The following is a 13694-nucleotide window of genomic DNA, read 5'->3' as shown; positions in this document are numbered from 1 at the left end:
TATATCAAAGTTCTCTTAATGCTGACAAAAGTAGAAATGCATTAAGGGTATGTTTAAACAAAATACATATATCATACTAATTGGATATGTATTACATTAATGTATTATATATTGTGTTAAAGTTGTTTTATAAGGTAAAGCAGTACTAAAGACTTCAAATGGAAGAATTATTATTATAATTACTATTACAGAATGCTTAAAATCATCTAAAATATGCTCTTTTCTGGGGCTAAATACTCATTGTTTTAAAACTCTAACCCTTAGGCAGGTTTCACAATGTCTCTTGGTGGGCAAGCCCAGATTCTCCCATGTCACTAACACAGAACACCTGGTCAACCCTACTGGTTTTTACCCAATAGTTTAACTGACGAGAGCATCCATTTCAAATTCATTTACTGTGGATATTCCACATTTTTTGTGGACTCTTACTAGGCACAACAGGAAATATATCTCAGCTTGGTAGTTGACAAGAGTTGTGGAGCTACTATAGACTTATGGTTGATGTTCAAACCGGAGAAGAGTTCTAATTCAAGTCTTAAGCAAAATTCAGAAATGTTTAGCCAGAGATTGTCAGACAGCCTGTCATCAACCTTGTCATAATGACTGTTCAAAATCAAAAGCTGTCAGGGAGTTATTCTCACTCATTTTGAGGTTGAAAGTTAGTAAGATACATGATATTATGAATGTTCAGCGATTTAAGAATAATATGTAGTTTCCAATAACACAACTGCATATGTGCAATTCTACTGTTCACATTGGCTAAAGTACACGTGCAGGATAGAACTAATTCAATACTCACAGTCAAAGTTGCAAATGAGTTTTGCTGTGGTTTGGATATGGAAAGAAACTTGTGAGGTAATGAGTGCAAAAAATGAAGGTATCTCTGGTATCTCTAACATTCTCATTGCAACTATTTTCAAAAAGAAATAGTTGATTAATGTGACTGGTTGAATCTTTCAGGATTCGTTTTTAGTACAAAGTGTGGTAATACATGGGAAAGGGTGTTGTGCATTTATAGGTCTCTAAGCATTTCCAAGCTTTTGAAGATAATCTTATTACAATCCCTCTACCTCATATTTTCCAGGCTTTTGGGAAAGATACTCCAAATCTAATCTCATTATATATTGTTTGTGGTCAATGCAGAAAAGGATAAAATATAAAATTTCAGATTTTTCTTCATACCAATATAAATATTAAAAGCTCATTCTATAAAGAGAACAAAAACAAGGGTTTATTTGCCTCTAATTATTCAGACAAGATAGTAAAATGAGTGCAGCTTGTTACCCTCTAATTTCCAAATCTTTCTCCATCATTAAGTAATTCATAAACTTTCCTTATGGGAAAAGGTCAGAGAAATAAAATGTTATGTAGATTTAATGAAAAGCTCTAAATACATTTTAGATATAACTTCCTATAAATAGAGGGAGAGATTAAAATTAAAATAAGCACTGCAATTAGTCTGAAAGCAAGATGACCTTTCATGATTCACTTGCCATTTATAAAATGTAGAGCAGAATAAGCACTTGAAAATTGTTTCCTATGAACTCCTCTCAGGGGAAATTAGGACATTTTTATTGCTCCATCAGCATTTATTGCTAAGAGAAACTTCTAATTAAAACTGATAATGTTATATCATGTGGCTGCTACAGTGTCACATTGTAAGCTTGGGTTACATCTCATGTAGCATGACAAATAGTGTGGAAACCCATGCATTTCATAATAATAGTTTTGAAATTGACATATCAAATGTATATTTTGTTGTCCTGCAACTCTCATGTTGCTCTAATCCATCTATAGAAAAATACAATACTTAATTTAGTTATTTTCATCTCAAGGAAGCAGTTATTTCTTCAACATATAGCAGATGAGATCTTTGTTAAAAATCCGTGTCAATGGTACTGTCATATGCTGTTTGCTCTCTCTCTCTGTATAAAACCAATACACCAAGACTGTTTTATTGCCGCTTAGAGATTAAATTCTAATAAAGGGAATAGCTGCCAGATGAATGGTAGAGCCTATGTACTGTTTTTGTGACTCATATACACATGGTTAACCGAGTTAAATGGAATATAACACACTTTCCAATTCAATCATTTATCTCAATAAAAGTAAACTAAACACTTCATTGAAAAAAAGCATACCACTCTATTTAAATAATTACCCCATTTTAACATATGGTACCTAAGTTAGATCAAAACTTATGGAGACAGAATTCACTAAAAGTTCGTACCTTCTTCATTGCACCAAAACATACTATTTTCCCCTTAATTTTAGATGTAATAGTTTGTTCTAAAATTTAATTTGTAAATTTATTTATAAGGAGATTCAGGGAGGTATTTATAATGGAATAGTTTATCTGGCCCAAAGTTGGACATTTTGTAAAGGAAAATGCATGGGGAAAAAAATACAAAAGTGGGGAAATATGGAGTATATTTAGAGAACAGCAATTTGTATGGCAAGAGGAGTGGAGACAGGGAAGACTGGTTGAGCTAGAAAATGTGCAATGTGATGATCAGATTGGAAGCCTGAATTTAATTTGGATGAAAATGAGAAGAGGCTGAAGTTTTGTGAACAGAGAGTGACATGCTCAGAACATGGGGCATGTACACTGAGCTGGCAACATAGTATATTTTATCCAGGGGTGGTGATGGAAAGGAGTTGAGTGTGGGGAATATTTGTAACACTATTTAAGCAAGGTATAAGGAGAGTTTAAAATACCCAGAAAGTATCAATATAACTAGAGTAGGACCCACCATCATGGTTGAATTATTTTCAGTATAACAAGTAGCCAGTTTTTCCAACTTAGAATTTGCTTATCTAAGAAACAAAGGTATAGAGCGCATTCCCATGCTGTCCACCCAACATTATTTTATCATGAAATCATCTCTAATGAGACAGAAGTCTCAGATCTCCTTTCCTTTTACCTATTTTGACAAGTTTATTCAAAAATTGAAAGATGACAGTAATCAGTAAACAGAGCTAGGAATCAGAAGTTAGAAATAAGTAAAATAATTAAAACAATCATTTTGGTGTTTCTCAATAAGTCCAAAAGTAAATAAAAAAACTAAAAAAGTGAGGGACTATTATGTAGTGTATCATAATGGTACTCTTTATTTTCTCCTCTTCTATATCAAAGAGAGATGATTTCCTATTAATAACAACAATGCAGTTCTGAGGGTAATTCCCAGCAACCTACATTCCTCTAACAGGTTATGTTCATGCTTGAAGGGTTGGTTTGGTTTTATTAGAGAAGAAGTAGTTGAGGCCACCACAGTCTACACATTGCATATTAATATGTAATCAAAGAGCCCACGTACTTGAATATGCCACAGGAAATCTGAGACACCATTATTTGTATTTGACAGGATGAGAATTGAAAATTTGTATTCTTCAATTCTCTATATATTTGTAGAGTGCCTAGTTTGTGCCATGTTCTCTTCTAGGCCCTAACAGAAGCGAAGGAAGAAGACAACAATGCCTGCCTTCTTGGAACTCATGCTCTAGTGAGGGGAGACAAACAATAAAGAGTAGAAATAAATTTCTCTTTCTCTCTCTGCATGTTTCATATATATTTAATATGATATGTAGATATATCTGTATCTATGTAATGGCAAATGGTGATAAAGTTTATGGAGAAAACAAAGCCAGGGAGGGAGACAAGGAGTGCCATGAAGTCACTGTACATTGTAAATAAAGTTGTGGGGGAAGGCCTTACCGAGGAGATGTAAGTAAGCAAAGATGTAAAGAAGATGAGGGAGTGAGTATGTGGGATATCCAGGGGAAAGTCATTTTAAGTAGCAGAAACAGGAGCATTTATGAGGAATAGAAAGAAGAAGTGTGTAGCTGTGTTGAGGTCATGCAGGTGAGAATCTAGGAAAGGAATTCAGAAAGATGATAGTGAGTGAGGCCAGATGGTATAGGCCACTGATGGCCTTGAAGAACTTTGGTTTTTATACTGAAGGAGACAGAAAGCCATGAGAGGGTTTGAACAGAGGAATGAAACAATCTGATTCAAGTGATAACAGGATCACTCTTGTTAATATGTTGAGAATAGAAATACATATATGAGAGAAGATAGAGTTGCTAGTAGGTATGTACTGTGGTGATGGGAGTTCTCTTCTGATCACATCTAATTTTCCTAGTGAAATGGAAAGTAAAGACATCACCTGAGAGAAAATGGAAAGAAAGATTTTAAGAGTTTGAGGAAAGCAAAAAAACTATTAAAAGCATCTAAGGGCATCCTCAATTTACTGGACTTACAAGATCTACAGACACCCCTAAGATTGACTTGAGGTTTGTGGTCACGAATTTTTGGTGCTAAATCAGTCATTGAGTATTTTGGTGGGTACAATGCAGTATTGGTAGTAAATTGGTTTTAATCAGGGTTGGAATTTAGCCAAACTGCTGTTTGCCAAACCTGAGTACTACAAAGGGAGTTGATCATGTGTGCAATAAAATAAGATGTGCTGAATAAGGAGGGGTGAAAGGACAAGAAGAGGGCAGGAGCAGTGAAAAGGCAGAGGGATTGATGGGTTTCAGGTCTCATTTGGGTCAAAGGATTGTTGGAGTTGGGCTACAAGAAGCAGGGGCTGGAAAGCTAATGTGTGGTAGACTGAGAGTTGGATGAATAAATCTTAATTTAAGATAATGAAAGAACTGCAGTCTTGACAGTGCAAGAATTGCAGTACATGAAATTGTAGTAGATGCCTACGTAGGGGGAGGAAAACATCATTAGATAAGAGAAGGTTAAAAAACTGAGAGTTTAGGCACTAGAATAAACATCTGTAGTAGTGCTACTTAAATGTAGTCCATGGAACCTGCCCATCTGCAAACTGTTACCAACCTGTGACCAGTAAACAAAGAAATTGAGAGTAAGCATTTAGAAAAATTCACAGCAATTTGTCAGACTAATTTTAGTCTGTGGGACCTAAAAAAAAATTCTGAGCTTGTATTATGTATCCCTTTTTTTTTTTAAGATTTATTTATTTATTTCTATCCCCCTCCCTCCATTGTCTGCTTTCTGTGTCCATTCCCTGTGTATTCTGTGTCTGCTTATAATTCTCATCAGGCAGCTCCAGGAACCGATCCTGGGACCTTCCAGAGTGGGAGAGAGGCAATCATTCTCTTGAGCCACCTAAGCTCCCTGGTCTGCCACATCTTTTATTATTTTTCCTCTGTGTCTCTCTTTTTGTTGCACCATCTTGCTGCGCCAGCACTCTGCACAGGCCAGCACTCAGTGAGAGCTAGCTCACTACATGGTCCAGCTTGCCTTCACCAGGAGGCACTGGGCATCAAACTCTGGACCTCCTATATGGCAGTCGGGAGCCCAGTTGCTTAAGACACATCCACTTCCCTGTGTATCTCTTTTAAATGTAATTTAAAGAAGAATGCTTGTTTTATTTTATGCAAGTACGGGTCTGTCATAAGTAGTTTGAGAGACAGTGATATGCGAATTTAGAAGAGAGTGACAGTGGAGCTGAAATCTAATAGCATAAGGAGGAGATGACTGCTAAAGCAGAAATGATGGGTGGAGTGGTGTGGTAAAATGAGATTCAGAGATGGGATTTTTGGAGGGAAGGAAGAAAGAATGAGGAACAAGAAGGTACCCTCAAAATATCAGGCTTAGTGTTATGAGGATGTGAGAGGCAAACTTATAGGAAAAGCAGTGACCTCAGAGGTGATTTAGAGCAAGGAAGTGGAGGCGATACTCAGCAAATATTGAAAAATGGAGGATTTTTAGGTATTATAGGGAATTATTCTGTTCAACAATGCCCAGTCACTGAGAAGCATTAGAATATTACAGAACTGATACTCCCTGGAGGCAAATCGTATGAACTGAACCTTTTTTATCAGATAATACTATAATTTTTAAGTTTTATTTTTAGGTTCAAGGCAACCTAAATGCAATTAATGTAGACTGAATGACAATTTGAAAGAGGAGGTAAGTGGAAGTGATCACTACAAATTATTGCCAGGATTTTTTTCAACATTTAATAATTCTAAAATAAACACACATATATCATATAGAATCATATCACATGTTTTCATTTATAACTTTCATAATGTGTTTCTTTCCATCAATAGTCCAAGCATTTTGAAAATCAGAATGTACAACTTTAACATATTTGTATGTTGGAAACTATAATTCTATTTTAATTATATATGAAATATCTTATGAAAATGCAAAGACAATATTAGTCCACTAGGAAAAATGGCTACTAAAAATAGGACAAAAACCCTGATCTGAAACACTCTTTTATACAATACACATAAAATATAGTTAATTACCTGTAATCTGTGCCATTGACAGGAGTCCATGTATATGTTCTGTTTCCTTTGTCAATATACCTCTAGGAAAAAAGTTTAACGTAATTATTATCACCTTATATTCTGCATGGATTTATATGGAAAGTGAAGCATAAGATACATTTACAAATTATATGGTCACACAATATCCTTCTTCACAAAAGTTATGACCTAATCTAGTATGCATTTTCCAATTCCGTGGGCGTGTGTGTGCATGTAAAGCAAAATGTCAGTGCAAAAATAAACAGTCAAATGATAAAGTTTAAAGACTTAAAACTGAAAAATCTTAATTTTTGCCAACTTTTAAAATTCAAAACATTGAAAACAATATTTCCTAAAAATTAAACTTTAATAATAAAATAGGATGATGAAATAGACAAGGTCAGATATTTCCATAAAAGTGTATGTTTAAGAGTAATGATTAGTATCAGAAAGTTGATGCAGTGTGTCTAGATTCAAATGTATGATTAGTAGGTTACTGTTCTTATTAAACCATTATTACTGTATTTATCTATCATAAAAGATTAATTACTCAGTATCATTAAGAGTTAAGAAAATACCTAAATTTTGTAGAAAGGAAGTACAGCATTAAATAGCTTCATGGATATAGAAATATTTTATATGTAATTATTGAACAAGTGTAAAGAAATTCTCATTCTTTTTTCTACCAGGTACAGTGATGGTACATATCTACTTTTTGTTTTTTCAGTTATCCCCATGTTTATCATCTTCATCAGAATAATAAAAATTATTGAAGTGTTACTTGGTGTTAGGCATTATACTTAATATTTTACAGTCATTGTCTCATTTAATCAAACCCCTGGAGTAACTACTATTATTATCTACATATTACCGGCAAAAAGAAGGATTATATATGATGTCAAATTCATTTTCATAACAGCTGTGCATGTTGCCTCCATACATTGAATATTGCTTAGACTATATGTATGTGGGGCAGCAGGGGAAGGAGAATGAAGAGGAGGCATTTGGACTAATAAAATTCTTAAAAGAACCAATGTTTACATAGTTGTTACTAGCCCTAAGAAATCATGACAAACTCGTTGTTCTGCAAGTTATAGAAAAATACTACCAAGAGTAGTTTAGAGAAAGAAATGTATAAGATAGTTTTCTTTATATTTTAATGGGAAAAATTGTCATAAACATGTTCAGTATTCAATTTGTACTAAAACCATCAAATATACCATTTCAAACACTGTTAGTATCTATTTTCTTTCTTTCTTTCTTTTTTTTCCTGTTACTTTGAGGAACCAGGGCCAGGGATTAAACCTAGGACCTCTTAAGTGGGAAGCTGGCACTCAACTCCTGAGCCCCATTGGCTCCCCTGAATTGGTTTTTCATTTGTTTGCTTGTTGTTTGTTTTTGTTTTTAGGAGGCACCAGGACCCAAACTTGGGATCTCTCATGTGGGAAGCAGGTGTTCAACTTCTTGAGCCATGTCTGCTCCCCAGTATTTATTTTCTTAATCAAGGAATATAAGTTTTACAACTGCTTGAAAAGTTTGGAGACATCCTCAAACTTTTTGAAGAAACTGATATAGAAACAAGTATACTCAATTCCATTTGTGACAGTTAAGTTCACATGTACTCAGCTGGGTTATGGTGTCCAGGTGTTTGGCCAGGCAAGCACTGGCCTGATTGTTACTGTGAGGGTATTTTGTAGATTTAAATCATTAGTTAGGTGATTCACCACAGGCTGATTACATCTACAAACAAAAAAGGAGATTTCCTTTAGCAATGAGAGATGTCTCATCCAATCAACTGAAGGTCTTAAAGGGAGACCTGATGATTTCGGCAGTCAGAGAGAAGCATTTCCAACTCTGCTTCCTCCTGGGGAATTCATCAAAACCTTCATCTGAGTTGTGGCCTGCCCTGTAGAATTTTGACTTGGTGGACCTCATGGTCACACGAACCAATTCCTATAATAGATCTCATACTATTTATGTATTTATATATTTATATATACTTATATAAATATATAAATTTTTATTTACATATTTATATGTAAATATTATGTTGGTTCTGTGTTTCTGGAGAACCCTGACTAATACACCATTATTTTCAATAAATTCCTGATGAAATGCTACAAATGCACTCTGGTTTTAGCCCAAGGGTATTGTGATAGATAAAGGACTATTGATAAAGTATATATAATAAAGATAAGCTATTTGCAGGTTCTTACAAATCAGGAACAGAGAGGATAGAATGAAGCAGAAACGCTTAAATTCTATTTTAAACTTATCTCAGTGTTAATAGTAAAAATCCATAAAAATAACAATATAATAGATGAGGGTTTGTATATGTGCAGTAAATATTTGACTGTTTATCCCTGCAATTTCTTTATTTACATACATTCACCTTTGACAGAACAGTTGGATTCCTAAAGAACATGACCGTGAAAAAAAATGTTTACAAATTAATTACAGATTTTGGTAAAAAAATATTTGACTACAGAGAGGTTATGTGGGAAACATTTCATATGTGAGAAGTTTAAAATTACATGCTGCTCATTATGTCAAACATTATGATGTGCAGACACTGGAGTTTCCTATCTCATAGGTGTGGAAAGTGGTATAAAAAAGGTTACATGATTTCTTACAAGAAATAATAATGAAATTCACAGTCAATCTCGGACTTCAGTCTAAAGAATTCAGCTACTTGGGATGAAAGTAAACCAAGTAATATTATAATTTGCATGTTTGTGCCACAACTTAAATACCCTGGCTAAACTCTAGAGATACCTTTTCTACAAGATATAACAGTAAATAAGAATAATATGTATGCATGAATTCTAATTGTTTTGGTTTCATATAAAAGAAGCAGTGGGTACTGATGAAAAAATTCAGCTTTCCTTAAAATGAAAGCACAAACAATCACAGAAATCAGTGGGAAGCAATGTAGCAATTCAGATCAGCAGCTATATTTACAATAACATGATCAAGAGAAAAATCTAAAAATTCTAAGGTAGAACAATTTAGTTTGTAGGTAGGTATGGATCAAAAATGAATTTACATTGATGAAGGAAAAATATCAGTGAATTAATAGAAATAAAATTAATTCATAAACTGAGCAAAGAATGTGCAGGTTGAAGAGTCCTTGTTGGAGAACAAAATGGAGAAGTCAGCAGCAGAGCTGCTGAATGGTATTCATTTTCCTTTATGATGAGGAGAAAAATAGTGTAGCTGAAGTCTAAGGAGTGTCAAAGTTTCAACAAAGGCTGAGATAAATATATACCTCCCTTTGTGTTCTGGTAGAGAGGATCCTGTTGACATTAAAAAGAGAAAAACCACATGCTAATGAAGGATCTTATTAAAAAGTTGGCTAGTTCCATCTCAGGAGATCTGCTGAGGAACTGGGTAAAAATGTACGCTTCTAAAAAGAATGAATTGTGAGGAAAAGGCTATGTTATTTATAAAAGGTTTAATTAAATTTCCAGGTTCATAAACTTCTGCATTGTATGTTTTTCAAGTAGACACGTCAAAATATGTGACTGTAAATTTTCCAATATGCTGATAATGGACAGACACACACAAAGAGTTTTACAGGTTAATACAACAATTTTAAGTTTATTATATACTTGTACCAGTGATTTGTAGGGGTACTTGTGTGATCACATGATTTAAGTTCATATTTAAATACAGCAAGATTATAACATAAGTATATAAATATAAAAGAAGGTAACTCAAACTAGGAACAGGGAACAAATACAAATTAAAAAGACAATACAAAAAGAAAAAAAGGAAAAAACAATCAATTTATGGGATTGAGTGATTAGAACATTAGAATCCCCTATATATCAGTGATAAAAAACTTATAATTGTTAAATACTAAATTTTGCATTAATGGCATGGTGAGAGAACATGGTACAATATTATATTGTGTGTTCTACTTCTCATAATGGTAAAATATATAGACAAATATCTGATTTTCAGGAATATATTGTTAACAACATAAGAATTCATCAAGTAACCTAAAGCAACATCATTTTATAAAAACAAAAAATGAGCTAAAAGATATTAAAATATCTCTCTAGCTAAGAATGCCAAAAAAATTTAAAAGAAGAAAATTTGTTAACTAGAGACATAGCATCATTCCTGCTTTATCACTAAATATTGGATTAAAAGAACAGGGAAAAAACCTACAATATCGTTATTACAATATATCTTAATTAAAAAAAAAACCAAGTTATTTCTTACCTCATCTTGAGATTTAACCAGGGTTCTGAATGTTTTTTCTCCACTTTCTCCATCTATCATTTTATTTCGAATCTAATGGAAAAAGAAATAGCTATTTCATTTCAGGAACCTAACTGATCAAAAAATGTATGATTATTAAAATAGGTTTTCAAAGTTTTTACCTTATTTAGAACAGATCAAATAAAAATGGCAAATTGGTTTTCCAAGGAATTGCAGTTACTCTCTGTGAATCTTCTTTCAAAAGTAATTGTCGCATTATAATTATTTTACTTTATTTTAAAATGACGAGGGGATAGTAGAGTAAGAAGCTCCAAGAGCCAGCTCAAACTGCAGGGCAGTTAGTAATCACCCAGAGCTAGTTAAGCATCTGTTTGGGGGCTCCAGGAGACCAGAAGAGCATCCTGCAAAATCCTCGAAAGTTTGGAAGGAGGAGACTGCCCATCTGCAAAGATTTCTAAGTAAGCACTACAAGTTGGTTGGGAGCTATTCTATGGCTTGAGATGGGAAATCCATTTCCCAAAAATGGGGGAGGAAGACATGGTGTGACACCAACTTCAGCTACTGATTAGTAAATTCGTCAGGCTAAAGTATAATCCTAAGATTAAAGTTTAAACCTGTGCAAGCCAGAAAGCACCAGTAGCTGCCATTTTGACTACACCCCTGGCACGAGGGGAAGTGGGGCTAATTGAAATTCAAGTGATGGCAGGGCCTGGCTTCTGTCGACCCAGATCAGACTGTAGCTCTAGCCTAAACCGCAGCCCTACCTCTGGCAGGGAGGAAGCTGGGGGGACCTGCACCACCTCTCTGGGAAACTGCGAGCTGCAGCTGGTGCCCCTCCTACTCTACTGGCACAAGCCACCTCAGGAGCTGTTCTGTGGCTGAAGTTAGAAGCTCCATTTCCCATAAACAGGGGAGGAAGAGACAATTGTCCGGTGACTGCAGCTACTGATTGGTGGACTCAGCTGGCTGAAGAATAATCCTGGAAACAGCTAGGGTTTGAACCCGAGTTGGAAGGAAGCCGGTAGCTGCCATTTTGACTATACCCCTGTCCCCACAAGAGGGAAAGTCTGGCTGACTGAAAAATCACAGTGAAGTTAGGGACTGGCTTCTTTCCACCAAGATCAGACTGCAGCTCTAACCTAGGCTCCACCCCACCTCTGGCAGGGAGGAAGATGGCAGGATCTGCAGCAGGCTCTCCAGGCAACTGCAGGTGCTTTCCGCCAGCACAGACTGACTAGTTGGATATGTGGGGCTACATCCCCACACACCAATAGGATAGGAGAGGAGCTGGGTATACTAGTCTCTCTGGGGAAACTGCAGGCGTTTTCAGCCCACACAAACTGGTTTGTTGAGCACCTTCGGGTCCATCTACACCATTTTACTCCCATAGGGTAAGAGAGGGCTGGTGTTCCCTCAGCCTCTCAGGGCAATTGTAGGCACTTTTGGCCTGCACAAAGTTGACTGTTGGGAAATTGTGGCTCCAACCCCAACTCCAATAGGATGAGAGGGGGACTGTGTTTGCCCAGCCTCTCTGGGTAACTGCAGGTGTTTTTGGCCCACACAGCCTGGCCTGGTGGATACTTGTGGATCCACTCCCACCCTCCAATAGGAAAGGAGGGGGTTGGTGTTTCCACAGCCTTTCTGGGCAACAGCAGGCACTTTTGGCCTACATGGACTGGACTGCTGGATGCCTATGGATCCACTCCCATCCCCAATAGGACAGAGGGGGTCTGGTGTCTCCACAATCTCTCCGAGCAATGGCAGGTACTTTCAGCCTATAGGGATGAACTGTTGGGTGTCTGTGGCTCCAATCCCATGCCCTAATAGGATAGGAGGGGACTGCTGTTTCCTCAGCCTCTCCAAGCAATGGCAAGTACTCTCAGCATAAAGGGACTGAACTGTCTGGCACCCGTGGATCCAATCCTACCACTCAATAGGATAGGAGGGGGCTGTTGCTTCCTTAGCCTCTCCAAGCAACAGTGGGTACTTTCACCCTACAGGGACTGAACTGTTGGGAGTTAGTTGTTCCATTCCCAGCCCCTGAAGGACAGAAGGGACAGTACCCCTTCAGCCTCTCAGGGCAACTGCAGGTGTATTCAGCTCACATGGGTTAGATTGTTTGGCACTCCAGAGGGTTCATTCCCACCCCTGGCAGGGAGGGGGGGTGCATGCTACATCAGTTTACCTGCCCCAGGTAGGGGAAGAAGGGGTAAGAAGCTTCATCAGTCTCTCTGGGCAACTATCAACAGTCCTGTTCTGCACAACTTGGATTATTACATACGGCTGCAGTTCTGTCCCTGTTCCTCACAAGAAGAAAGGTGGGAGTTGCTTCAACAGTTTCTGGGGCAATGTGGGCAGCTTCAGCTTCCATAGCTTACAGTACCACCTACATCTCAGCTCCTACTATACAACCAGCAAGGGAGAAAAGGCAAGAAAACCCTAAAGGGAGAGATTGCATCCAGAATAAATGCATCTAGTAAGCCAGATGCGAAAACACCAATAAAAATTACAATTCATACTAAGAAACTGGAAGATATAGCCCAGTTAAAGGAACAAGGTAAGCCTCCAGATGACATAAAGGAGTTCCGACAACTGAGTTCCGACACCTAATCACAGATGTTCAAACAAATCTCCTTAATAAATCAATGAGATGGCTAAAGAGATTAAGGATATTAAGAAGACACTAGGTGAGCAAAAAGAATGATTTGAAAGCATTCATAGAAAAATAGCAGATCTTATGGGAATGAAAGATGCAATATATGAAATTAAATGAAATACACTGGAGGCATATAACAGCAGATTTGAGGAGGCAGAAGAAAGGATTGGTGAACCTGAAGACATGGCCTCTGAAAGTAAACATACAAAAGAATAGATGAAGAAAAGAATGGAAAAAATTGAAGAGTCTTGGGGAACAAAATGACAGCAAGAGACATGCAAATATACATGTCACGAGTGTCCCAGAAAAAGAAGAGACAGGAAAAGGGGCAGAAGGAATATGTGAAGAAATAGTGGTAGAAAATTTCCCAATCCTATTGAAGGACATAGATATCCATGTCCAAGAAGCACATCATTCTCCCATCTGAATAAATCTAAATAGACCAACTCCAAGACACATACTAATCAGAATGTCAAATGCCAAAGACAAAGAGAATTCTGAGAGCAGCAAGAGAAAAGTA

At 36.5% G+C, this 13694-nt stretch overlaps 1 protein-coding gene across 6 annotated transcripts in view; it reads right to left on the bottom strand.

Moving 5' to 3' along the window:
• Positions 1–13694, bottom strand: part of CACNA2D1 (calcium voltage-gated channel auxiliary subunit alpha2delta 1) — a 545135-nt gene that overhangs the window by 42599 nt on the left and 488842 nt on the right. For all 6 annotated transcript variants that reach the window (XM_071215190.1, XM_058297102.2, XM_058297103.2 and 3 more), the window contains 2 exons: positions 10519–10590; positions 6289–6350 (listed from right to left, as the gene is read on the bottom strand). In XM_071215190.1, coding sequence (XP_071071291.1) covers positions 6289–6350; positions 10519–10590 — 134 coding nt within the window. The remainder of the gene's footprint in view (positions 1–6288; positions 6351–10518; positions 10591–13694) is intronic.

This window comes from Dasypus novemcinctus, chromosome 5, assembly GCF_030445035.2.
Source record: "Dasypus novemcinctus isolate mDasNov1 chromosome 5, mDasNov1.1.hap2, whole genome shotgun sequence".
NCBI classification, from domain to species: Eukaryota; Metazoa; Chordata; class Mammalia; order Cingulata; family Dasypodidae; genus Dasypus; species Dasypus novemcinctus.
Note: the sequence above shows the minus strand (reverse complement) of the source record. Positions and strands in the feature narration are given on the sequence as shown.